Here is a 25,929-nt window from a genome sequence, read left to right as displayed (position 1 = left end):
TCCAAAGTCGGTGGCTCACTTCACCGTCAAGCAACAGGGAGTAATTAATTCTTACTCGAAACTTAAAAGAATCGCTTGTCGGAGCAAGTTTCAGGTGTGGCCCTGGAAAGTTGCCACGTTCCTATGGCAACCTCGAATCGCCATTTGAAGCGTTCTCGCGACCTCCCGCCCTGACGTCACTTCCGGTATCACCTGTGTGGTTACCGGGAGCTGTAAACAAGGTGTGCAAGCATCCAGAGAGCTGTCGGGATGCAGCAGAGCGGAGCGGGTGGAGGCCGTGGCTGCGCTCTGCTCCCACTGCTGGGCGTCCTGCTCTTCCAGGGTGAGTGCGCCGGCTGGTTCCCCCAACTTCCGGCCGGGGGGGTTAGGGAAGATGGTCGGTTTTCCGGTTCCGGTGTGGAGGGGTCTCAGGAAAGCCCCCACATGGCTTCTAGCAATGCAGGAAATGTGAGGGTGTGGGGAGGCCGCTCACTTCCAGTATTCGCCACCCACTGAGCAGCCTGTCAGTGCATTTCCTGAGCGCTGGGGACGACGGACCCTTTGCGTGACTCGCTTTGTATTGTGGTGCTGGCACGACTTGATAGAACCACGGAGGGCTCTGGCTTCGGGGGCACCCCGTCCTATCCTGTGATGACTTATCAGCGGTTGACCCTGCTGTGGTTTTGTGGGCTGTGTGCCCTGATTAGGATGGGGCAGTTCTAGTGCTCAGTAGTTTGGCTCAGTAATTTGGGGACAGAAAGTCGTAACTGTTGGTACGTTTGTTTTTTGTAGGTGGTTGTCAGGGACTAGGAAGTAAAATGGGTATTGGTCACAGAAGGGATGTGCTGTGATTTCGTTAACGCTGGAGAGGCATTTGGTTGAGGAAAAGCCACTGCTGGAGCATTTTAACGACATTTTTAAACTACAAGAAAGGGCATACCTTTTCTGTTAACATTTTAATCTATTAACCAATATCAGAAGTGCAGTATTCACGCTATGGCGCGTTCTAAGGATTTGGATACATTTTGCTTTGATGCAATTTTCAAATTGCCTACATTTCAGCCCAACCTAATTGCCTTCGTTTTAGGGTGCCATTATGTCCTGCATTTGTGTGTGTGTGTGTGTGTGTGTGTGTGTGTGTGTGTGTGTGTGTGTGTGTCTTCTCAGGAAGTCGTATGTTAATAGACCAGAGTGAATTGTTAATTTCATAAAATTTCCCTGTGGTTAAGAGGGAATTTCTGAAGGGGGGCTTTAACATAAAGACATCAGTTCTAAATCTTAGCATGTAAGGCCAGGAAGTTTTTATTTATTTGATGACTAATATCCATGTGGCCAGCACACTCCTTGGTCCCTCCCAGCTCTCTGTGTCATCACAGGTGTCCAGTTTTTCAGCTAAATTATTTTGCAATATAATATGTAGACTGACCTACTGTAATCCTAGCTTCATCTGTCCCCATCCCCCAGATATTCAAAAGTCGTCCTATTGAGAAAAAAAAATCTAGAAATGATGAGTGGTTTCGTAAACTTGATGTCATTTCACATAGAAAAGCATCCATCAATTATAGCAGACCAAATAATTCAAACTTAAAAGTTTGTGACCTGTATGTACTTGAATTGATTTATCTTTGTCTTTTATTTTATTTTTTAATGTTTATTTATTTATTTTTGAGAGAGAGAGAAAGCAGGGGATGGGCAGAGAGAGAGAGAGGGAGACAGAGAATCCCAAGCAGTCTCTGCCCTGTTAGCCCAGAGCCCCTGGAACCCCTGAACACTGAGATCATGACCTGAGCTGAAACCAAGAGTCAGATGCTTAACTGACTGAGCCATCCAGGTGTCCCTGTCTTTTGTTTTTACAGCTGACTTTGGCTCAGGCCATGATCTCTTGGTTTGGTTCGTGGGTTTGAGCCCCCGTGTGGGGGCTCCACATGGAGCCTGCTTGGGATTCTTTCTCTCTCTTCCTCTCTGCCCCTCCACGCTCTGTCTCTCGCTGTCTCTCAAAATAAATAAGTTCAACATAGCTTTATTCAGATAGAATTCACATGCCATACAATTTACCCATTTAAATTGAGTGTTTTTTAGGGTGTTCACAGACTTGTGCAATCACTACCATAATCAACTTTAGAATGTTTTCATCACCCCAAAGAGAAACTCCATATGCATTAAGTCACTCCCCATTCCTCCCTTCCCCCGCCCCGGGGCAGACACCCATCTACTTTCTATTGCTATGATTTGCCTATTCTGGACATCTCACATAAATAGAATCATACCATATATATTCCTTTGTGGCTAGGTTTTTTCACTTAGCATGTTTTCAAAGTTCACCCATTTTTTGGAATCTGTTTCACACCAGTGTTTATCTGCTTTTCCCCTTCAAAGATAGGACCCATTAAATGATTAGCTTGTTTGAATTCTCCAATTTGTAAACATAGTCCCGTTATATCAGTTGTCAAGTACATGGAAACGATAGTTTAGGCAGCCTAGGGTTCTTACACTTTTCTCCATTTAAGTGTGCACTTTTATGAAACAAACGTTGACAGCTTTGTATTCTGGGAAATTGAGTTTGTAAAACTTGGAGTTTTGTTTTGTCATATTCTTTTCTTTCCTTCTGTGCATAAAATTACATATGTTTCAGTGTGATATTCTTATTTTCCTCCCAGATTAAAAAAAAAAAACTTGTTAATGGTTATATTTCTATTGTTGGCTATTTTGACTTGGCAAGAATGCTTTTTTACTCAGGAGAAAATATAAATATCCCTAAATACATTGGGTTTAGGATGAAAATTTCTGAATGAATGTAACAGTGGATTATTTTATTTTATTTTATTTTATTTTTTGGGTAGAGTAGACAAATTATTTTACATCTATTGATTGTAACATACTTTTACTTTTTAGAAACTAAATTTTTAGAAACTAAACATACCTGGGTAACTGGCACCTAAGTCAGGATTTAAAGTGTCACTGGTACTCCAGAAGCCTTCCTTATACTTCCTTCCGGTCATTATCCCTTCTCCCTGCAAGGGAGAGACAGTACATTAGTTTAGTTCATCCATGGATCTTACTTTTCTCTATATACTTAAGACCCACTTATTCAATTTTTAGATTTCAGTAAAGTGACTTTACATATTGATAACTTTGTGGTGAAATCATGCTAATGAATACGGAGTTAAGATATATTAACAAGAAATTGGTTGTTAGGTAGACTTATTAATGGGGTACTTACTCTAATTCAGTAACCAAAACTTGCCCAGAACTTGTAGATTTTATGCTTGTTTGGCAAGAATTTTTGTTTCACAAAAAGGAAACTGTGTTGATTTGGTTCAGTTGAATAGTACTGAGCATCCACAATGCCCTAGGTTCTGTTTTGATGAGCTCAGCCTCTATTGGAGAAGACAGACAAGCCAATAGATAATTTTAGAATCTGGTATTAAGAGAGAAATGTGCAAGAAACTGTGGGAGCACAGAGGAGATGCCCTTAATCAGCCATGAGGCTACAGGGAAGACTTCCTGGATGTGCCACCAAAGTTCAATCTTGAAAGAAGTTGAGGGGCACCTGGGTGGCTCAGTGGGTTAAGCATCTGACTTTGGCTCAGGTCATGATCTCATGGTTCCTGAGTTTGAGCCCTCTGTGCTGTCAGTGCGGAGCCTGCTTCTGATCCTTTGTCCTCACTCCCCCTCCCCCGCTTCCCTGCCCCTCCCCTGATGATTCTCTCTCTCTCTCTCCCCCCCCCAGCCCCAAATGAATAAATAAACTTAAAAAAAGAAGAAGGAGGAGGAGGAGAAGGAGAAGTAGTAGTTAGAGATAGAGAGTAAGTAAATTCCAGACAGAGAGAGGAACATGAATAAGGCATAGAGCCTTTAAATAACTTTCCAGCAAATTTTTTGAGACGTATACTTTGATTGGGTTAACTTAAATCACATGTGGAGTGTGTGTTTGTGTGTGTGTGTGTGTGTGTGTGTGACACAATCAGTGTGGAGTGTTGGCTGGAGGGCTGGAGGGACATTAAGGAGATTCTGACTTATAACTGTAACTCACATATTTCTTCTTTGCTCTAAACCAGGGCCGGCAAACTTTTGTAAAAGGATAGAGGATAAATATTTTAGGCTTTGTGGGCCATAGGTCTCTGTTGCAACTGCTCACCTCGGCTTGAGTAGCGCAAAAGCAGCCCTAGACAATATCTAAATGAATAAATGTGGCTGTGTTCTAATAAAACTTTATTTACAAAGAGTCATCGTACGTTAGATTTGGCCAGCGGGCCATAGTTTGCTGGCCCTTACCCTACACCAACTGTCCACTGACATTATCTCTTGGCTATCTCAAAGGCCCATTAAACTTATCCGAAATCAAGCTAAGGCTTTCTCCCCTTCCCTTCTCTAGTCTTTCCTGTGTCAGTGAATGGTATCACCAAGTCAGAAACCTGGGAACCGTCCTTGATACTCTGTTTCCCTAACATTTCCACAACCAGTCTGCCACCAATTCTTACTGATTTTACTTTGTAAGTATGGTCTTCCTGGGTCTTTCCATGTCCACTACCACCATCTTAGTTCAAGCTTTATTTTTCACTTGGCTATTGGAGTAGTTTTCTAAGTAATCTCCTTATATTTACTCTTGACTCCTCCTCAGTGTCTTCCCTAGAGCGATCTTTTAAAAATGAAAACCTCATCATGTCTTTTTTCGCTCAGTCCCACATTTAACTGTTTTCCATGGCTTCCCACTACTCTAAGAATAAGGACCCAAATCTTTAAGGTTCTGTATGACCTGCTTACCACCCATCCACATCTCCCTTTCTCTCATGCTGTTTGCCTTCCTTTCGGTTCCTTGGCTGCCTGTGTTCCTACTTGGCACAGGACGTTTGCATATGTTGTATTCTCTACCAGGAATGCTCTCCCTCTCCTCACTTTTGTCACCCTTCCTTCAGAGCTCAACTAAAAAAGCAACTTTTTCAGGGAAGCTTTCATTAACCACTCCCTGCTCCCCTACTGTAATAGGTGCATTTCTGCTACTCTCTTGGTCTTTGCTTCAGAGTACTTGCCAGGTTTTGTAATTACACGTTTGTCTTTATGATTGATTTGATTGATATGTTAAACTTTTGATGTATTTTAAGCTCCAAAATAGGGAGCATATTTATTTTGCTCATGTTTAATTCCAGGCTCAGAGGGTGGCACACCAATGGATGCTCAATTACTATATGTTTGAAGAGTGAGCGAGTGAATAAGTGTATTGTCAAGAAAGCCTTGGGATGGAGAAGGTCTAGGAGCAAGCAGTCACTGCTTTAGAGAGATCCAATAAAATCAGGATAGAAGGACACCTATTGGAGTTTTTCCAGTTTTAGGACATGATGCTCTTTACCAGAAATGGTAGTGGAGTCTGGATTGTGCTACAGGGGTCCAGAAGTGAATGGGAAGGGGGGAAATGGAGATGCCAGGTGTATACTACTCTTTCACAAACTTGGCTTAGAAACGAAAGAGAGGGCAGTAGCTGGTAACACATAGTATCATGGGGTTAAGGGAAGATCATTATTATTTTGTTTTATTGTTATTTGTCTACCCATTTTTAAGGATGGGAGAGACTTCTTTGTGTTGAAACGAAGAGGCTGAGGGGGGAGAGGGCCCTCCGGAAAGGAAGAGGTTGAAGATAGTAGAGAGGGTTTTTCTGCTGAAGCAGGGCTTGGAGGGGAGGGCTCCAAGGCAGGACCAAAGAGGATGGCCTTGCATAGGAAAAGGGATACCACACCCTTTCAGACTGAAAGTATGGGTGGGTGTAGATGCAGGAAAATGCGTGGCTGGGCAGTTTGTAAAGCCTCACATTTCTTGAAAAAAGTAAGAGGAAACGTTTTCTTCTGAGAAAGAGGGATTTGGAGGTTGCATAGAGGATGGTGAGAATGGCAAAGGTTTGAGGAATCCGAAAGAGGAGCTGATCAAGGCTGCTTCGTTAAGGGCTCAGCTATGGGTGGAATCCATGAATTTCTCATGGTAACTATCTGTGCAGTTGTGTGATTTTTCTCCTTTACCGTACACCAGCCACAGCCTAGGAGGTCATCTCGGGCTGAGCTTTTCCTGAATGGGTGCCCTGGAAAGAGAAGGGAGTAGAGGACTTAAGAATGTTGGAAATACTGTAAAAAAGGGGGAGCGGAAGAGACTGCGTGACTAATGAGCACACTTGGTTCCTATACTAGAATTTCTGGTGACCTGTCCACCTCTTTCTCTCAGTCTGTGTCTGCTCCCTTGCCTCTGAATTTTTGCCTTCAAGGTGCTCACGAACAGGGGAAATAGTCTTTATAAATTGAGGGCAATCAACAGTCTGTGTACCTGAGGAGCATTATGTACTATTTGTTATGAAGACAGTGAAGAAAGAGCAGTCAACTGCACCCAGATGAATCTGGGAAGGCATCACAGAGGGGGCCGCTATTTGGACAGGGTCTTGAAGGTGTGTGAACACCGTGGGGGTGGTGCACCCAGGCAGGATGGGTAGGAATGGGGAGAGCCTTCCAGACAATGCCACATTCAAAGAGAGGCACAGTGGCATGAAAGGACCTAGTAAATTTGGGAAATGGTGGATATTCTGGGCATGGTGGAGGGGATGGACGGGACGGGTAAGTGGGTGGAGTAGCAGAAGTTTGGGGCCAGGCTGTTCACTGTTTGGATTTTATTCTACAGCTCAAGAAGGAATTATTGAAGGTTTTTGAATGTTTGTGGTGTTCATTTAATAACAACAGCTAACATTTATTGAAAGATTCTATTTCAGACGCTATGCTAAGCATTTTTGTGTTATCTTATTTAATCTTATTAGATCCTAGCAGTGATCCAAGGAAGTAGGCCTTGTCGCTCTTTCATTTACCAAGTGAGGAAATTGAAGCTTGAGTAGGTTAGGCAACCGTGGTCCAAATCTTACAGCTAGAAAGTAGCTGGGCTAGAACGGAGGTCCAGGTCTATCTAATTCTAAATCCACGCTTTTCAAATCTCTCGACTGTACTTACGTTTTAGGGTAAAGGAGTAGTATGGGGAGAGTGTAGATTATCCATCCATTTTCAGCTCCCAGTTAAAAAAAAAATTCTTTTTTACATTTATTTATTTTTGAGAGACAAAGGGAGACAGAGCGTGAGTGGGGGAGGGGCAGAGAGAGAGGGAGACACAGAATCCGAAGCAGGCTCCAGGCTCGGAGCTGTCAGCCCAGAGCCCGACGCGGGGCTCAAACCCACAAACCGTGAGATCATGACCTGAGCCGAGGTTGGATGCTCAACTGACTGAGGTGCCCCTCTAGCTCCCAGTTTTTGAGCTTGTTCTTGAGTAATGAGTAAGGTGGATCGGGAGTGAGGGCTTAGGAGAGAGTAGGGGCTGAGGGATGAAGGCTTTTGGGGCAGAGGAACATCATTTGCAAAGTCATAGAAGGAACGACAGATCCAGCATGGCAAAGCCAGAGTGGATGTGATGGAGGAAACAGAAGTAATCCTTATCTTTGAGATGGGTCAGATCTCATTCGAGTTGTGAGCTCAGCCTTGGTCTCCTCCTTTTAAGAGGAATGCGAACAGACTAGATTATCTTGAGAAGAGCAAGAAAAATGATTCAAAGCAGACAGAGGTGAAGGCGTTGATGACTCATAGCTGGGTCTGTGACGGGCAGGGTTGAGAGAGTGTAGGCAGAACTGAAGAGGTGGCCATAATAAGGTTGAAGCCATCTAACATGCACTGGGCGTTTATTCAGGGGTAGGCAGGCTTTCCAGTGTTACACCTATTTTCACTCATTTATTCCTCACGGTGACCTACTAAGGCCAGCGCTGTTATTCTCATGCCCACCAGGGTGAGAAACTGAAGACTAACTTGCTAAGACCACAGGGCGAGCAAGTAATTCAGCTGGGGTTTGCCTCGACCGGAGGGCCTGCTGGTTTTCAGATTGGTGTGTGGGTTTGCGCTCTTCTGAAACCTTGCTGCTCTGTTCCGCCTTTGGCCTGCCGAAAGAATCATGGCTTGTTGCAGGGGAGAAGGAAGCAGTGAAAACAGAGTGCGGGTGACTTTCCTAAAAAATGACTCCCTGGTGGAAGATAAATTTCTCCTCTGCGTTCTCTGAACGCGGAGGGGATTGGTCAGAGGAAAGCGGAAGCTCTTCCTGGGGGAACTGGGATGCCAGATTTGGATATCTGAGCCAGTTTTGGCAAGAGTTCAATCTCTGGAGGGTTTAGAAACGATATCTTATTTTTACATTTTAAAATCTTGGTTTTTTTTTTTTTAAACGTTTATTCGTTCTTGAGGGTCAGAGAGAGACTGAGGGTGAACGGGGGAGGGGCAGAGAGAGAGGGAGACACAGAATCCGAAGCAGGCTCCAGGCTCTGAGCTGTTGGCACAGAGCCCAACACGGGGGCTCCAACTCACGAAGAGTGAGATCATGACCTGAGCCCAAGTCAGACGCTTACCCAACTGAGCCATCCAGGTGCCCCTTTATTTTTACATTTCAGAATGCATTAAATTGTTCTGTTTTCTTCCCCCATGATTTACGTTTAATGGATGTGGGATTCATTAACCAGAGGGAAGAATAAAATACAACCAGATAGAACCTTGGGGCAGCTTTCTAAAATTCTTTGAAACGAAATGCCCTATTCTTGTTTCCTGTTCTCATTTTGCTGGTGGTTGAGACAGCGGTAGCTTTGGGTTACAACTGTGCTGTACTTGGGGATAAGTCCCTTCGACCACAACAGCTGCCATAATTCCTGGCGGGGAGTGGGGGTGGGGCGGATGTGTGTGTGTCGAGGGGGAGTGAGTGGCGTTGCCTTTCAGCTGCTGTGGGCAGACTGACTTGTTTGTACTTCATTTGACCACAGTCTGTCTTTGGAAAGATGCTGGTGTTTTAGATTTTTTAGGTTTTAGATGGTGTTTAGGTTTCAGATTTGTACCCAAGCATTCATGCTGTGACTGAATATCGTAAACTGACAAAAATACTCTCCTTGGTTAACGCAGATATCTGCTCCTTGGCCTTTTGGGCCTGCCTGACAAGATATTTGTTACTCTGAGAGCCCTGAAAATGATAGTGTCTCCGCACTGTTCACTCACATCTGTATATCCCGCCCAGCTGCATACCTTTTAAATGTTTGGGCTTTGCTCTGATTAGGTGTTTACATCGCCCTTTCCTTGGAGATTAAAGCGGATGCGCATGTCCGGGGTTACGTTGGAGAGAAGATCAAGTTGAAATGCACCTTCAGGTCGACTTCATCTATCACTGACAAACTCACCATAGACTGGACGTACCGACCCCCCAGCAGCAGTCGTACTGAATCCGTGAGTATTTCCTCTTGAGGAAACTTCTTTGAGTCTTCTGTGGCCCACAGCTCTGGAGTCCTTTTACTCCAAGTCCCAGGCCCCCCTTAGACCTTCTCATCTTAGAATCAAAGATAAGCTTCTGTCCTATATGGCATCCATTTGGTCATATACGGCTTTTTATTCTTCTATGGGAGGATTTTGTAAATACGCTATATAGGAAAAAAAAAATTGCCAGAAACTCAGAGGAAATGTGGTTCACTTTTGTTTCCCATTTGTTGTTTCTTTTTGCATGTTTTCCTAGCTTATTTTCAGATTCCAAGTACGACCACGAGTATCTCCAGGACTGCTGGCTAGAAAAAATTCTATCGGTCCCAGTCATAGACATCCTGTCTCATAAAGCTGCTCATTTCCTGTGGCATGAGGTTGTCTCAATGGGTGTATCTGTTTGTGTATCTGTACTCAGTAGATTTATCTTGGCACCGTGTCCTAGCATGTAAACATCTGCACTGATTTATATAGTTCCCTTCAAAGGGGATGGTGGCACCTCCTGTTGATGACAGATGCTGTTGGTGACAGATGGCCTTGCAACGTTAGAAGCAATATACTTTATACGCACATATAACACACATTTATGGCCCAGATCCCATTGTTGATGTCTAATTGGAGATTGCAATGCTATTAAAAAACCCTTTCTCTTTATGCTTCCAGCAGCATCCTTTGTTCAGGATAGATGCTATCGAGGATGCAAATGTCATAGCTGTATTTTCGAAAGTATCCCTAGTTTGTTTATACTGTGTTCTTCCCTGGGAAACTTTCTCTTTGATCTTAATAGATAAGGTTTGGGTTTTGTTTCAGGACCCATTATTGAGAGCCACAGAGCTTGGAACCAGGTAGGGGGCTGCAGTGAAGGAAGCTAGGCTGTATTCCTGGTCCCTCTTCCTTAAAACAGTTCATTTTGTTTTAAGTTATCGGAAAACTATAGCTGGCCTTATTTGGCTCTGCCTCCTTGGCCAAAAGCAGGACAGAGCAAGCAGTGGGAATCTTCTTGGGTCAGAAACCTTAAATGCAAATAGCAGTTCTCATATGGTGCTGTTTTTTCTGTGAGACTGATTAGAAAGCCAGCAAGCTCACCTGCATTGGAATCAGCGGACTTTTATTTATTTATTAAAAACGCTGATTTATTTATTTGAGAGAGACAAAGTGCTAGTGGGGGAGGGGCAGAGAGGGAGGAAGACACAGAATCCGAAGCAGGCTCCAGGCTCTGAGTGGTCAGCACAGAGCCCGACACGGGGCTCGAACTCACGGACCGTGAGATCCTGACCTGAGTTGAAGTCAGCCGCTCAAACGACTGAGCCACCAGGCGCCCCCTGGAATCAGTGGACTTTTAAAGCCCCGTTACATGATGTCGCAGTCCAGGCCAAGTCAGTCAGGATTCTGTCTGAGTAATCGGTTAGCGAGTATTAGAGAGTCACCAGTTTAACATGGAACTTACAGGTTGCATTAATCTTAGAGATACACAGCAGGATTTGTTTTGTCAGTGAGGAGCTTCAAGCCCTTTTACAGAGATGCTGATGATCAGTGGTCGGCATTCTTCACCTCCCTCTTTGTTTTCAAGATTTGATTTTTAAGTAATCTCTACACCCAAAGTGGGGCTCGAGATCAAGAGTCGCTGATCCACCGACCGAGCCAGCCGGGTGCTCCCTCCCTCCCTCCTGTCTCATGGCGCTCGTCACACACGTTATTATTTCTTCCTATCTGAATTTCCCCCTTAGACCGGAAGATTCATGACAGCAGGGACTGACTATGCCTGTTTGGCTCTCACGATATCCTTTTGCTTAACCCAGTGCCTAGCGCATAGTAGGGGTGCTGTAAATATTTGTCGAATGGATACATGAATAATGGAACTGAGAAGTGATTCAGCATCTTCTCTGGGAAGTTGCTGTTCAAAATTGGGCAATCGAGTGCTTGCAAATGGGAAGGTACCAAGTAAACAGATAAAGAGGAAGGCCTTGAAACGTTGCATAAGAGAGAAAGATCATATTGTATTGTAGTACTTGCCTGGCCCACCACCAGACATATACTGAGGTGCTTTTGGTGACAAAGTGTCTGATAATTGATCTGAAGCAACGTCATTTTGATTCAACAGACATTCATTGAGTACTGATCACGTATTTGACTTGCGGTGGGTTTGTAATAATTGCCAAGATAACTTGAGAGACGCTTGACTATATCATAAGAGAATATTTGAGAATGAACAAGTACCTTCCCTTGCCCACTTACTAGCTGTGTGCCTTTGAGTAGCTCGCTTAGTTTTTGGACTTGTTTCCCTTTCTATAAACTTGGAATAGTTGTACCAGCCCCATGGATAGTTCACCGTTGTTATGACACTCAAGTGAGTAAATCTATGGGAATCATTTGCAAACCATAAGGTAGTATACAAATAATTAGCTGCGACTTTAGAGTAGGGTTTCCCTGGGGTGCCTGGGTGGCTCAGTCGGTTAAGTGTCCGACTTTGGCTCAGGTCCTGATCTCACGGTTCGTGAGTTCGAGCCCTGCGTCGGGCTCTGTGCTGACAGCTCAGAGTCTGGAGCCTTCCTTGGATTCTGTGTCTCCCTCTCTCTCTGCTCCTCCCCTGCTCATGCTCTGTCTCTCTCTGTCTCAAAAAAAAAAAAAAAAAAAAATATATATATATATATATATATATGTTATATATATAAAAAAAAGAAGGGTTTCTCAGCTTTGGTACTACTGACATTTTGTGCTGGATAATTCTTTGTTGTGGGGGCCTACCTGGCACACTGTAGGATTTTTATCAGTATTCCTTGACCTCCACCCACTAGATGCCAGTGGCAGTCTCCCCACCTTTGACAACCAAAAATGTCTCCAGATATTGCCAGATGTCTCCTGGAGGCCCCAATTGCCACCACCCAGTTGAGAACTACTGCCTTAGGACTTCAGGGAGAATTTGGAAGAGCTTTGAGAGTTAGGATTCTGGGACTCTTTTGTCAGGCCTTTTCCTGATAAGTTGTATTAACTTGTCTTTTAGTCTATAGGATGAAGGTGAACAAAACATAAAAAAAAAAAAAAAAGGTCCAACCGAGAAAACCCATCATGCATTTGTATTTTGTTTTGGACCTACTGAGCTTTACATTGTCACTGCAGTTTGGAAATGAACTTTCTTTCCTTCTGGTGTTTGCTTTTCTTAGATTTTTCATTATCAGTCTTTCCAGTATCCAACCACAGCAGGCACGTTTCGGGATCGAATTTCCTGGGCTGGAGATGTGTACAGAGGGGATGCGTCTATAAGCATCAGCAACCCTACCCTCAAGGACAATGGGACATTCAGCTGTGCCGTGAAGAATCCCCCAGACGTGCACCATAACATTCCCGTGACAGAGCTAACAGTCACAGAGAGGGGTAAGCTAACTGCCACCAACCTGCTGCGGGGCTTTGTGCCTCCTGTGGCGCTTGCCCGGGTGGTCAGGGACAAGCTAAACTACCTGTCTTTGTGAGCCAGTGAGTCAGTGGGGACTTCTGCCATGCTAATTGTCTCTTAGGATGAATTTCTTAATCTTTACTTTGCAACCTGCAGTTGTCATTCAATTGTCGTTCTAGTTTCCCCATGAATCTCTTTTATTTTAACTTCAGGTGACCAGAGGTCTTGTGGGATGCACGGCAAACCCCTCCGTAAAGGGGGGCTTGTTACCTGTGTGAAAGATAGGTCATTTGATTTCCCTAGTCCGTTTGCACCCTCAGTTGTGAGGCCGTGTTCTTGCCCGTGTCTTGAAAGGGTGCCCCCTCTAACGAGGGGGGCAGCATACTTCTTTTATGTTGGAAAGGGCAGCAGTTTCCTTTTGGTGTGAAACCCAAGGAAAGTAGGTTAAGGACTGACCTTTTTTTTTTTTTTCGACATTATTCCCTGGTGACTCCTGAGTGGCCATTCTGATCCTCAGTTGGATTGGAACCAAAGACCTAGAGATACAGAACGGCATTGTAGTTCGTTATAGATGGCCTATCATTTCACAGGTCTTTCTCAAATCTGTCTGTCTGTCTCCCTTCCTTTCCCTTCTCCCTCTCTTTCTTTAAAAAAAAAAAATTTTTTTTAACATTTATTCATTTTTGAGAGACAGAGCATGAGCTGGGGAGGGGCAGAGAGAGAGAGAGAGACACAGAATCCGAAGCAGGTTCCAGGCTCTGAGCTGTCAGCACAGAGCCCAGCGCAGGACTCGAACACACAAACTGTGAGATTGTGACCTGAGTCCAAGTCGGATGCTTAAGGAGCTGAGCCACCCAGGCGCCCTCTTCTTTCTTTTGTTAAGATGGTAACTCAAGGTTTAGGGGCGCCTGGGTGGCTCAGTCGGTTAAGCGTCCGACTTCAGCTCCAGTCACGATCTCGCGGTCCATGAGTTCCAGCCCCGCGTCAGGCTCGGGGCTGATGGCTCAGAGCCTGGAGCCTGCTTCCGATTCTGTGTCTCCCTCTCTCTCTACCCCTCCCCCATTCATGCTCTTTCTCTGTCTCAAAAATAAATAAACTTTAAAAACAAAAAATTAAAAAAAAAAAAAAAAAAGATGGTAACTCAAGGTTTCAAAGATCCAGTCACGCTCATGCTGCTGGCTGCAGTAGAAAGTAGTATAGTGTTTTTGGAAGAGAGTTTGGTAGTATGAGTCTGTGTGCCCCTTGATCCAGTAATACCATGTAAAATTTTATCTTAAAGAAATAGACGTAAATATGAAGATTTACGTACAAAGATGATCATCATAAAGTAACTTGTAGATTCAAGGAATTGGAAACAATTTGAATGTCTAGCATTCCAATCCTGGTTCAACAAATGACTCAGTGTGCTAGAATACTATGCTGCCGTTAAAAAAAAAAATTAAAAAAAAAAAAAACAAAAAAAACAAGGGGCGCCTGGGTGGCGCAGTCGGTTAAGCGTCCGACTTCAGCCAGGTCACGATCTCGCGGTCCGTGAGTTCGAGCCCCGCGTCGGGCTCTGGGCTGATGGCTCGGAGTCTGGAGCCTGCTTCCGATTCTGTGTCTCCCTCTCTCTCTGCCCCTCCCCCGTTCATGCTCTGTCTCTCTCTGTCCCAAAAATAAATAAACGTTGAAAAAAAAAAATTAAAAAAAAAAAAAAAAGAACACTATGCTGCCGTTAAAAAATAACACCCAGAAGGAATTTTTAATGACCCGAGAAACATTTATCATATGGTACCTAAAAGAGGGGTCTAGAAACAGTGTGTAAAATATGATCCATACTTCTAAAAATGTGCACTCTCCTCCCTACCTGCAGACCCATACCCACGTACTCCCAAGAAAGCACCAGACGGGTAGATACCAATGCGTTAATCCTAGGGAGTGGGACCGTGGCTACGTTTTTATTCTTTTTGTCCCTTTGTGTACTTTTTTTAAAAAAAAAAATTTTTTTTTTTCAACGTTTATTTATTTTTGGGACAGAGAGAGACAGAGCATGAACAGGGGAGGGGCAGAGAGAGAGGGAGACACAGAATCGGAAACAGGCTCCAGGCTCTGAGCCATCAGCCCGGAGCCTGACGCGGGGCTCGAACTCACGGACCGCAAGATCGTGACCTGGCTGAAGTCGGACGCTTAACCGACTGCGCCACCCAGGCGCCCCTTACTTTCTACCCCTTGTACCATGAATTTATTCCTGTTGTGATCAGAAGAAATACAAAGCAGGAGCACCTGGGTGGCTCAGTTGGTTGAGTGCCCGACTTCGGCTCAGGTCACGATCTCGCGGTTCGTGGGTTCGGGCCCCGCGTTGGGTCCTGTGCTGACAGCTCCGAGCCCAGAGTCTGCTTCCGATTCTGCGTCTCCCTCTCTCTCTGCCTGTCTGTCTCAGAAATAAATAAACATTAAAAAAAGAAAAAAAAGAAATACACGAGCAAAAGTAAAAGCTTTCTCATGTCAAAGGAGGCCCTTTAGCGCGTCCCGCCCTCTCACCTTCCCTTTCCCCCCCGTCTAGGGTTTGGCATCATGCTCTCCTCTGTGGCCCTCCTCTCCGTCCTTGTCTTCGTCCCCTCAGCCGTGGTGGTTGTCCTGCTGCTGGTGAGGATGGGGAGGAAATCAGCTGGGCTGAAGAAGAGGAACAAGTCTGGCTACAAGAAGTCGTCTATTGAGGTGTCAGATGAGTAAGTCCGGCTGGAGCCCTGAGCAGCCTGGCCCTTTCTTCTTCGGAGCTGTGCTTTGTGGACAGTACCCGGAGATCTGAATCCACGCCTTTCCTTCTTCCCAGGCCAAGTTCAGTTCTGCCGAGGAGTCCCAGAGGGGAGGTTGGAGGTGACACTGGTAGATATTAATTCGGAGAGAGGGGGAGGGGTGGACAGTACGGTCCTACTCTCTCCTTTGGAAATCAGATCAGACCCTGCTATGGTTCTGCGTATACACCCCCAAGGAGATCACATTCCTTGCAACTTACCAGGAAATTCCAACAAGTCGGTTATTTTTCCCCTCTTGTTTCGACACCAAGCTGATGTCTCCCGACAGAAAATGCCTAAGCAGTGAGGAAGGCCTTAAGAATAATAGCCTTAGACGGCAAAAACCGATTTAAAGCAGCAAGATCTGTTCTTGGTCAGCAGATGCTCTGAGGGGCTAATGGGATTGTGATTATCCAATCACATTTATGAAACGTCATGTTGCCAGTGAGCAGGCATGATCCAGTATTTTCTCTAAGAATAAATCTAAAAAAAGGGTGACAGAGTCTGCATGAAAACCCTTCTCATTCTCCATTGTCTATACCAGGGGTTCCTAACATTGGGAGGGAACGCTTACCTGAGGAGGGTCTAAAATGTTCTCTGTGTGTGTGTGTGTGTGTGTGCGGGCACGTTCATGCGTGTGCATTATTTCACGGGAGAGAGAGGGCCCCTTCCAAGGAATCTGTGGGCCCGCTAAAAAAGTAATGAGCTCTTGGTAGAAATACTAAAATGTCTATTTCTAAGCACAATGTAACAAGCGTCCTCCTTAGGTCACATTGTTTCCTGACATTTCTTCTCTTTCACTCCACCTACCAGCTACATTGAGCTTATCTGCTTCTCTGAACACACTGTGTACCCTCAAGTCTTTTTTTTTTTTTTTTCTCCCACATGCTTTTCTCTCACTTGGAATCCTTCCCTTCCCTCTCTTGTTTGCCTGGAAAACTCTTCCTTGTCCTACAAGACCCAGATGAAGTGTCTCCTTCTCGTGAGTGTCCCTGAGTCGTCCCCCTCCCCCCCACCCCGGAGAGTAGGCCACTCCCTCCTCTTTGCTGCCATAGCAGTTTGACCTTAAGGACTGAAACATTTTATTACATCATATCATAAAGTACTCATTAAGTTTCAACAGGTTTCACACACCCATGAGATTGTGAGCTCTTTAAGGGGCAGTGTTTTATTTATGTCTGTACCCCCAGCTCAGCACAATGGCTCATCCGTGGTGGCTCATATATTCATTTCTAAATGAATGATTGGGAACAACCCCTATTTATTGGGCACTTCCTATGTGTCAGGCACTGTGGGACGTGTTTTACGTGTGGTTATTTTTTATCCCAGAGCTTAAGTCACCTGCCTAGTCACCCTGCTAGTAAGTGGCAGAACTGGAATTTAAAACGCCACCTGTCTGACTTCAACAGCGGCGTGCTTAACTGCTCTACTGTGCCGAGGACAGTCATTGTTCAGATCTGGTTTGTCCTTTTTCTCCAGCACTGACCAGGAGGAGGCGGACGACTGCATGGCGAGGCTTTGTGTTCGTTGCGCCGAGTGCCTGGTAAGCCCGTGCCATTTCTTTGTTTGCTCTTCACGCTCCTTCTTCCTGCTGACTTACGGGGACCCTTGCTCCCAGAGGCAGCAGAGGATGCTTGGGTAGATCCAAAGCAAGGTCTTCCCTTAAAGCATTTCGGTCTCAGGGGACCCCTACTGATTCTTTTTTTTTTTTTTTTTTTTTTTTTTTTAAGTAGGCTCCATGCTCAGTGCAGGGCCTAACACGGGGTTTGACCTCACAGCCCTGAGATCAATACCTGAACTGAGATGAAGAGTTGGATGCTTAACCGACGGAGCCACTCAGGCGCCCCGACCCCTGCCGATTCTAACCATTATTTTGTTTTCTGTCTCATGGGCGTAGAGCGATGTCCTCAGGTTAGGGAAGGGACCGTGTAGAACTGTGCCAACTGACAGCGAACACCCTGAAAGATGGGTGCCTTAAGCCACTGGGTCACACTAGCAGATTTTGTCTGGTCGGACTCAGAGTCCCGAATTGAACTTTCCTGCTGTGTGTCAGTTTTTCCCCCGGGGAATCAGCGCGATACAACCTTTCGGGTGACTTGTGGCTTCATCAATAGGAAGTACCCCTGTCGGAAGGCCAGAGTTTTGATTTAAATTTCAAAAGGCTGTCACCCCTGGCCTTTTAAGCTCTTGCTGTGATTGGTTGGCTCGTGCGGCTGTCCCAGGGTCCTAGGAGGAAAGACTCTCTGATGTGGTGCAATTGGAAACAGGTCAAAAGCAACTTACGATCTAATATGAAACATACCTGTCATTGCCGGGTTTAAGCTGGAGTTCTCTTTGTACTCATCGCCAAGCTCAGCCCTTGGCCAGATGACCGCAGCGTTCTTTTGTTCCTCTCGTTTTCAGACTTGAGTGTGATGGGTAAGGCGAGGGACAGTGCCAGTGAGGAGGACCTAGTTATAACCCTTCGGGGTTTGAGTATTTTGATGACACAAAGTAAGTGGGTTCTCATCCAGCTTTCAGATATTAATTCATTCAGCAGTTATTTAGTGAGCATCTGACATGTGCCAGATAGGATTCTGGGTACTTAGGAAGCACGAGTGAACTATACTGACAAAAATCTCTGCCCTCAAATAACTTACATTCTTTTCCATGCCTAGAAAACGCTCATTCTCGGGGAACCTGGCTGGCTCAGTCCGTAGAGCACGGGACTCTTAATCACGGGGTGGTGGTTTCAAGCCCCACATTGGTGTAGAGATTACTTAAAAAACAAGAAAGAAAGAAAGAAAGAAAGAAAGAAAGAAAGAAAGAAAGAAAGATAACTCCAAGACACAACTGAAATGTCACTTTCTCATAAACTGGGGTACAAACAGTAACTAATGAAATCTTTTAAAAATAAGTGAACATATGGTATATCAGATGGTCCTCAATGTTATAGAGAAAAATAAAATAGGGAAGGGAGACGGGATGGCTGGAAGGCGGTATGATATTACATAGGGTGGCCAGGGATATCATCATCACTGAAATGATATTTGAGCAGACACCTAAAAGAAGCAGATAGGAAGCCATATAGCTGTTCTGGAGGAGCATTTTGGGCAGAAGAAATGGTAGGTGCAAAGGCTCTGAGCAGGGGGGGGGGGGCATGATTGGCATGTTCTAGGAATAGCCAGGAAGCCAGCGTGGCAGGAACGAAGCAAGCAAGGTGAAGAATTGTATTTATTGGTATCAGAGAGAGAATGCTCAATCTTATAGAACATTGCAGGTGATGGGAATGATCTGGGCGTTTATTCTTAATGAAATGGGACGTGCTAGAGGTTTTCGAGAAGAGCAGAACCGTGAACTGATGTCTGTTTGCAAAGGGTCATCCCGGCTTCTGTATTGACAAGAGGTAGGACCATGGTCAGGGGACCCTGACAGTCAGAAAGCCCAGCTAAGAGACCTTAGCAATGATGCAGGTGAGAGAAGATGGTACTGGTTTGAACCAGGGTGGCAAGAAGTGGTTGTGTTCTGATTATAGTTTGAAGGTGAAGCCAGAAGGATTTATGGGTGGGTTTCATGTATATGGGAAAGAATGAGGAGTCAGGGATACTTAATTCCCTGGTTCTTGACTTTAGCAACTGGTGGAATAGATAGGAAAGGTAGATTAGATGTAGACCAGAGCCCTGGAGCTCTCCAAGATGGATAGACTTGGCAAAGGAAGAAGAATTGGTAGAGGAGTCTGAGAAGGAATGTCCAGCGAGCTAGGAGAAAACCAGGAGGGTTTGCTATCCTGGGAGCCCAGTGAAGCTTGAGTTTCAGGGAAAAGAAAGTGATCAGCTGTGTCAGTTGCTGCTGAGTCAGGTCAAGTAAAATGAGAGCTGAGGGTTGATTACTGGCCGGTCTGGTGGTGTGGGGGCCGTTGGTGACCTCGGCAGAAGCAGCTTCCGCGGGGTTGGCGGGGAAGAAAGCCCGACCAGGGCAAGGTCAAGAAAGAACACGACGGGAGACATTGGCGACAGTGGGTGTAAACAGCTCTTGCAAGGAGTTTTGCTGTGAAGAGGTGTAGAGAAAGAGGCCAATAGGTAGCAGGGAGATGTGTTTCAAGGGTTACCTTTCTGTTGAAGATGAGAGAAATTACGGCACGTGTGTATGTGATGGGAACGATTCAGTAGAAAAGGGAAAAATGATGCTGCAGGAGGGAGAGAGGAGGTTGCTGGAGTAACTCCAGGATGCAGTGGACAAGCGGGGATGCTGGCCTTAAATAAAGGCGGGGAGAGCAGACCCATAAGAATAGTATGGAAGACCGCATAGTTGGGCCCCGATGCAGGTGAGTGGGCACATACGGTGATGGGAGCTTGCGAAGCTTCCCTGCCGACTACTCTATTCCCAATGTGGGGAGAAAGCAAGGTTGTCAGCTGACAACAAAGTGAGGAGGAGGTGCTGGAGGTGTTGGAGGGAGGTTTGGGGAAGGAGGGAAGGCTATGGAACAGTAATCCAGGAAAATGAATGGCCTAGAGAAATGTGGTCTGCCAGGTAGTTCTAATGGGCCACTTGAGGTTAGAGGTAATGAATACAAATGTAAATAATAAGAGTGAGGGGCACCTGGGTGGCTCAGGGGCTAAGGGTCCGACTTCAGCTCAGGTCATGATCTTGCTGTTCATGAGTTCGAGCCCTGCGTGGGGCTCTATGCTGACAGCTCAGCATATGCTGGAGCCTGCTTCGGATTCTGTGTCTCCCTCTCTCTCTGTCCCTCCCCCGCCCACATTCTGTCTCTCTCTCTCTGAAAAATAAGTAAGCATTAAAAAAAAAAATATATATATATGTTTAAAAATAAACAATAAGAGTAAGAATGAGAATAATGGTACCAGTAGCCAATCTTTAACAGCACTGACAGTGTCAGGCACAGGGCTAAGTGATTTCCATACATTGTCTCATTCAATTCTCATAGCCTTTCTATGAGGTGTCTATGAGTATTTTTATCACCCCCATTTTACAAATAAGGAAACTGAGGCTTAGAGACGTTAGCTAACTTTAAAGTTCACACAGCCAGCAAGGGTGGAGCTGGGGTTGGCGCTCAGAGAAACCCAGAAGCCGCAACTCCCCTCTATAGTTCCGCGTGTTCTGCTGCAGAAAGGCGCCTTTTCCTGCGTGTTGAGGTTTTAAAGAATATCCGCCACAGAAAAGGGAACCACTAGGGTCTCGAGACAGAAATTAGCCCCAAAGACACCAAATATGTTGAAGTCCTGTGACACTTCACGGGGATGTAGGTGTGTCGATGACGTTAATTTCACCGTTAATGTCGCCCCACGCTGAGCTCCATCCGAGGGGTCCTAGAATGTGGTCTTCGTCTAAGCTCTGAACTACACCTGGTATGGTGTCAGTGGCATTATACTTCATATACACACCACAGCTGCTTTTCTTTCCCTCCAGGATTCAGACTATGAAGAGACATATTGATGAAAGGCTTCATGATGTAAGAGGAGTCACCTGATAGAAAATATCCCATCCCACTGGCAGCTAAAGCCTCTCAGAGAATCGAAGCTGCTTGGATCACTGTGCTGGAGGATTCTGGAAGCCATCCGTAGAGACGTTAGGAACCATTTATTTATTGAACAACTGTTCTTTTTATATTTATGAACTGTTCAGGAACTCCCAGAAGAAACTCCTACCTACCCCTTCCAATAACTTATGCTCTAATTGAATGAAGGAATTCTCTTCCTGAATAGAAAGAAACTTTTTGTTTTTGCCTTTGCCCTTGAACGTCTTACGTGCTTTCTTCTGGTTACTTGAGGGAAAATCCTAAATGTTGGCCACACCGCTGAGGCCAAAATATTTTTAAAAAATGAAATGGAGCTTGTAGTGTCCAGATGTGCGGCGAGACGAGATGTTTGGGATAAGTATTCTTTGGCACTTGCTCCGTGAATGCTTTCAGCTGTGGATCAGCACACAGCATGTACTCATTGGTTTAATGACATCATCCATTGTGTTTGGGTGACTCGGAACTCTAATTTCCATAGAGTCGGTAGGGCCCGGAGCCCATGGTTTGCTTTGACCGGGTTTTTAAAGTATTAAAGTGTCGTCAGTGTCCAATTAAGGAAAGGAACGGTGATGTAGAGGGATCCCTTTCTTTTGTGTTGCTAGGTGCAGCTTGGAAAGGTTTTTTTTTTTTTGTGGGGAAATGTATAGAATATTTTATCAGTTATTTGCAAAGAAATCATCTTTTTTTTTTTTTTTTTTTTAAAATGCCACTCCAGAGTTCAAATGTTGGATTTATTTTTTTTTTTATTTTTTTTTTTCAACGTTTATTTATTTTTGGGACAGAGAGAGACAGAGCATGAACGGGGGAGGGGCAGAGAGAGAGGGAGACACAGAATCGGAAACAGGCTCCAGGCTCCGAGCCATCAGCCCAGAGCCCGACGCGGGGCTCGAACTCACGGACGGCGAGATCGTGACCTGGCTGAAGTCGGACGCTTAACCGACTGCGCCACCCAGGCGCCCCTAAATGTTGGATTTATTTTAACGAGGCTTATGTTTATCGGAAATCATCTTTTGACCTTTGTTGTTATTCAGAACTTTTCTGAGTTCTAAAATGCGCCAAATATGAGTGAACCAAGGTATTTGCAAACTGTTTTTGTTTATGTCATATTTGACATAAGGAAGTGAGGTCTATACTTCTCTATAGTCTATACTTCTCATTTCTATCCTCTCAGTACCTTATGTCAGCTTCCTCCATTTTCCTGCAGCAACTGATTTCAAATTTTAATTTATACGGGATTTTCTACAAGCCATTAAGTAATACGTGTGACATGTCCGGAAGGGCTGATAGTATAGTCCTCTGTAAAAGAGCGATAGAGTTCACTTCTCGATTATGAGAGACAAAAATTATCCTCCCTCCTCCCATCTTTGTTTTTTGTTTTGTTTTGTTTTGTTTTGCTTTCCCATGGTTCTTCACTAGGTGGCTAGGGAGGTTTCCATATTATAGCCTAATAACGCCCCATATGTTACACAAAAAAATCATTTTGCCCAGATTTATGTTTAAAATTTTGGGTCATTAGTTCTGGAAGTCATCAGTAAAGACTTTAAGAATTATGATATGGGTTTGGCCTGGCCTCTTTTGTTAATCTAGTCCATACATAAGGGAGTCTGGTTCATTAACAGATATTACGATTTACCTCTGGTCACGTAAGGAAGTAAAAGAGGCAAAGACACATTGACTGTTTATTTCCAGTGGTTGAGCCTCAGAGTCTTGGGCTATTTGTCAAGTATATGGTTGTCTGGGGCCAGCCTGCTGACAGACACTCTGACACCACAGCAGAGAGGGGAAAACATATTTGAGCAACAAGAGTAAATAATTTGGGTTCTGGGAGATTTGAAGATAGGGACCCAATTGTGGGGTAGACTTTTTGTGGGTCTGAGAAAGAGATGATGTGACAGGAACCCAGTTAAAACCGCATTTCATGAATTGAGGAACCGGGTTTGTCTGGGGTTTCTTGTAATTTCCTTTCAGGTGTGTTATGAGGATTAATCCAGTTGTAGTAAGCTTGTCACTGTAGGTAAAGGGTGCTGTGTGACCACTTGGTCATGTTATTTTGTAGCCTCGATCGTGATTTGAACAAGTCCCTTTCTTTTTAAGTGACCGAACAACAGCATCCTTCGTGGTAAGAGAGTAGGCTGGGGATTTAGTCGTCTCCGTGGGTTTACGGTCGCACCAGTCATAAGGCTTCTGTCGGCGTTCTTCTTTATCTCTTACATTGAGGTCTGGGTTACAGCCTTCCCCCCACCCCCAAAAGGAGCAAAAAGCAGTTCCTTTTTTTTAAAGATGGAAGAAAGATAACTTTTTTTTTTTTTTTCAACGTTTATTCATTTTTGGGACAGAGAGAGACAGAGCATGAACGGGGGACGGGCAGAGAGAGAGGGAGACACGGAATCGGAAACAGGCTCCAGGCTCCGAGCCATCAGCCCAGAGCCCGACGCGGGGCTCAAACTCACGGACCGCGAGATCGTGACCTGGCTGAAGTCGGACGCCTAACCGACTGCGCCACCCAGGCGCCCCAAGATAACTTTTTTTTTAAAACGTACTCTTTTTAATAACTTCTAAGGTGCTATTCTCCCTCTCTCTCGTTTTCTTTTCGCTGCTCTGTATGCAGAACACATCGAATGAAGACCAGCCTTGTCTAGAAAGGGAATTGAATTCTGAAAGCTTCAGAGGGGGTTAAAAGCCTTTCAGAATTTTTCTTTGGCTGCCTGCCGGAGGCTTTACTCGTGGCTACACTATCTTACAAGTTTCGTGCATTGAGCTCTCAATTCTGTTATCGAATGTGAATTTATGAAATGCTTTGTGTTTCCCACGGGTCCCCTTGCCCCAGGCTTCGTGGAGAAGGTACTGGGTCTCCGCAACTCCCAAATCGTGCGCTGGTGTTTCAAGAGGGAATGTTGAATGTTCCTGTTTAAGGAGAATGTTTTGAGGCCAAATCCTCAATCTGAACGTTCTGTCGTGCCACTCAGTTACGGTTCTAAAAGGGAGCCGGGAAGACCCCTGGAGAGCGGACCAAGACTGTCATTTAATTGCACAACTGGAAACTTCGCTGCCAGAAGAGGCAGCTCCATTCATTCGATTCCTGCGTTGGACTGTTGTTAACCGCTGCATTTCACAGCGTTTTTTTTTGTTGTTTTGTTTTGTTTTGTTTTGTTTTGTTTTGCAGGAGAGTGTGCACCGTTGGGCCATGTGCACAGATGTTGTAACTCTTGATATCTTTACCACATCAGAGTTAATAAACTGCTTTGCACTTTCTGGCTACTTTCTGGTCTGTATCTACATGTAAAATGAGAGCTGTCATGTGAAAGGGGAGGAGGTTGTGGTTTTCAGCATCAAGCAGCCATTCACGTCTAAGCTTTACCCCTGCAAGACCCTGCACGGATTCAATGGGGTGCTGGAGCCAGTTCACCCAGCAAGAGCTGATCGTTAAATTTTTAGGAATTTTGCAAACTGATTGTTAAACCATTGGTGGCTTGAAATAGGCTGTGGTGGGTGTTTCTGTAAGTTGCTGGCTTACCAGTACACTATTTCTCAAGAACCATGTAGCATAGGGGCGCCTGGGTGGCTCAGTCGGTTAAGCATCTGACTTCGGCTCAGGTCATGATCTCCTGGTTCATGAGTTTGAGCCCCTCATCGGGCTCTGTGCTGACAGCATGGAGCCCGGAGCCTGCTTTGGATTCTGTGTCTCCCTCTCTCTCTGCCCCTTCCCTGCTCACACTCTCTTCTCTCTCTCTCTCTCAAAAATAAATAAACATTAAAAAAAAAAAGAACAGTGTAGCATAGTCCTTGAGAGGAGCAAGTATTCAACAACTTTTCAAATGATACAGGACAAGTTCCAAAAAACCATGATGGCCATGTGTAGGTAGGTCAAGCCAACCCAAGCAAGGTTGAAGGTGTGTACAACTGAGAACACTTATTTTGAAGTGGCAACTTATTTTTTTTTTTTTAATTTTAAACATTTATTTATTTTTGAGAGAGAGAGAGAGACAGAGCACGAACGGGGGAAGGGCAGAGAGAGAGGGAGACACAGAATCCCAAGCAGGCTCCAGGCTCTGAGCTGTCAGCACAGTGTCCGATGCGGGGCTTGAACCCACGAATCATATCATGACCTGAGCCGAAGTCGAACGCTTAACCGACTGAGTCACCCAGGCACCGCTGGAGTGGTGACTTAAAAGCAAAAGATAGTTTGAAGCGAAGAAGCTTTGAGTTCTTATCTACGATGTCCAAATCACTCAAGGGGTTCTCTGGGGGAATAAAATGCTACTTGCATTCTGGAAATGCTGATATCACATGGTCAGAGGACAGCAACATGGTAAGCTGGAGGACTGAGCAGGCTTCTCTTTGGAAGCAGGGATTGGGTGATTGCCTGGCTACATTGCACCTATGTGTTGAGAGAAGAAAATAAAAGAGGTTGCTGTAATTTTCCTTTTATTACCTTATTTTATTTTTAAATTGTAGATCAAGCAAGCATAGGAGAGGGGCAGAGGGAGAGAGAGAGAGAGAGAGATTGAGAGAGAGAGAAAGAGAGAGAGAATCTCAAGCAGGTTCCACTCTCAGCTCAGAGCCCATCGTGGGCTTGATCCCATGACCTTGGGATCATGACCTAGCTAGAATCAAGAGTCAGACACTTAATCAACTGAGCCACCCAGGCACCCCTTATTTTGTCTTATTTTATTTTATTTTGTCTTATTTTATTTTATTTTATTTTGTCTTATTTTATTTTATTTTTGAGGTTGCTGTATTTTAAACAGAGCAAAATGTTCTGTGTTCATCTTAAATCTATTGTTCTTTGTTTGCATGTAGCTGATTTCTCTCTTGGGGAATGTGTGCCTGATGCCTTTCAAGACCCCACCCTCAGAGAGCTCTCTAGAAGGGGAGACAGCCCCTGCTCAGGTCTGGAATATGAAGCTCTCCTCGGTAAGTTGAATATATATCTTCTTTTTAGAATGAAAATATAAATAAAAATTGGGTCATGGGCCAGAT

The 25,929-nt window shown here is 44.9% G+C and overlaps 1 protein-coding gene and 1 long non-coding RNA gene across 4 annotated transcripts; one reads left to right on the top strand and one right to left on the bottom strand.

The window, feature by feature from the left end:
* Positions 1 to 177: 177 nt before the first annotated feature.
* Positions 178 to 25,776, top strand: MPZL3 (myelin protein zero like 3). 3 transcript variants are annotated; one of them, XR_006713785.1, is made up of 7 exons: positions 180 to 322; positions 9,076 to 9,242; positions 12,431 to 12,641; positions 15,203 to 15,368; positions 15,473 to 16,416; positions 16,914 to 16,977; positions 25,750 to 25,776. XR_006713785.1 is itself a non-coding variant. In XM_045482993.1 (6 exons), exons 1-6 carry the CDS (start codon positions 250 to 252, stop codon positions 20,865 to 20,867), a joined length of 708 nt encoding a protein of 235 aa, XP_045338949.1. In that variant the 5' UTR covers positions 178 to 249; the 3' UTR covers positions 20,868 to 24,207. The 3 variants fall into 3 exon arrangements, 1 of the variants encoding a protein (XP_045338949.1); XR_006713784.1 differs by lacking the exon at positions 25,750 to 25,776 and adding an exon at positions 20,841 to 21,170; XM_045482993.1 differs by lacking the exons at positions 15,473 to 16,416; positions 25,750 to 25,776 and adding an exon at positions 20,841 to 24,207 and having other exon boundaries at positions 178 to 322.
* LOC123600739 lies at positions 15,025 to 15,763 on the bottom strand. The gene is made up of 3 exons (XR_006713788.1): positions 15,656 to 15,763; positions 15,181 to 15,485; positions 15,025 to 15,070 (listed from the first exon to the last, which is right to left on the bottom strand). It is a non-coding gene; the product is annotated as an uncharacterized LOC123600739 (long non-coding RNA).
* Positions 25,777 to 25,929: the final 153 nt, after the last annotated feature.

This window comes from Leopardus geoffroyi, chromosome D1, assembly GCF_018350155.1.
Source record: "Leopardus geoffroyi isolate Oge1 chromosome D1, O.geoffroyi_Oge1_pat1.0, whole genome shotgun sequence".
Lineage (NCBI taxonomy): Eukaryota > Metazoa > Chordata > Mammalia > Carnivora > Felidae > Leopardus > Leopardus geoffroyi.
The sequence above is the reverse complement of the archived record's forward strand: the minus strand, read 5'-3'. Positions and strand labels throughout refer to the sequence as shown.

Excerpts from the sequence above, each read along its gene's own strand:
- MPZL3 (XM_045482993.1), top strand. The coding sequence starts at position 250 with ATGCAGCAGAGCGGAGCGGGTGGAGGCCGTGGCTGCGCTCTGCTCCCA. Across the intron at positions 323-9,075 it reads GGGCGTCCTGCTCTTCCAGG|GTGTTTACATCGCCCTTTCC; the intron begins GTGAGTGCGCCG and ends TGCTCTGATTAG. Across the intron at positions 9,243-12,430 it reads GCAGCAGTCGTACTGAATCC|ATTTTTCATTATCAGTCTTT; the intron begins GTGAGTATTTCC and ends TGCTTTTCTTAG.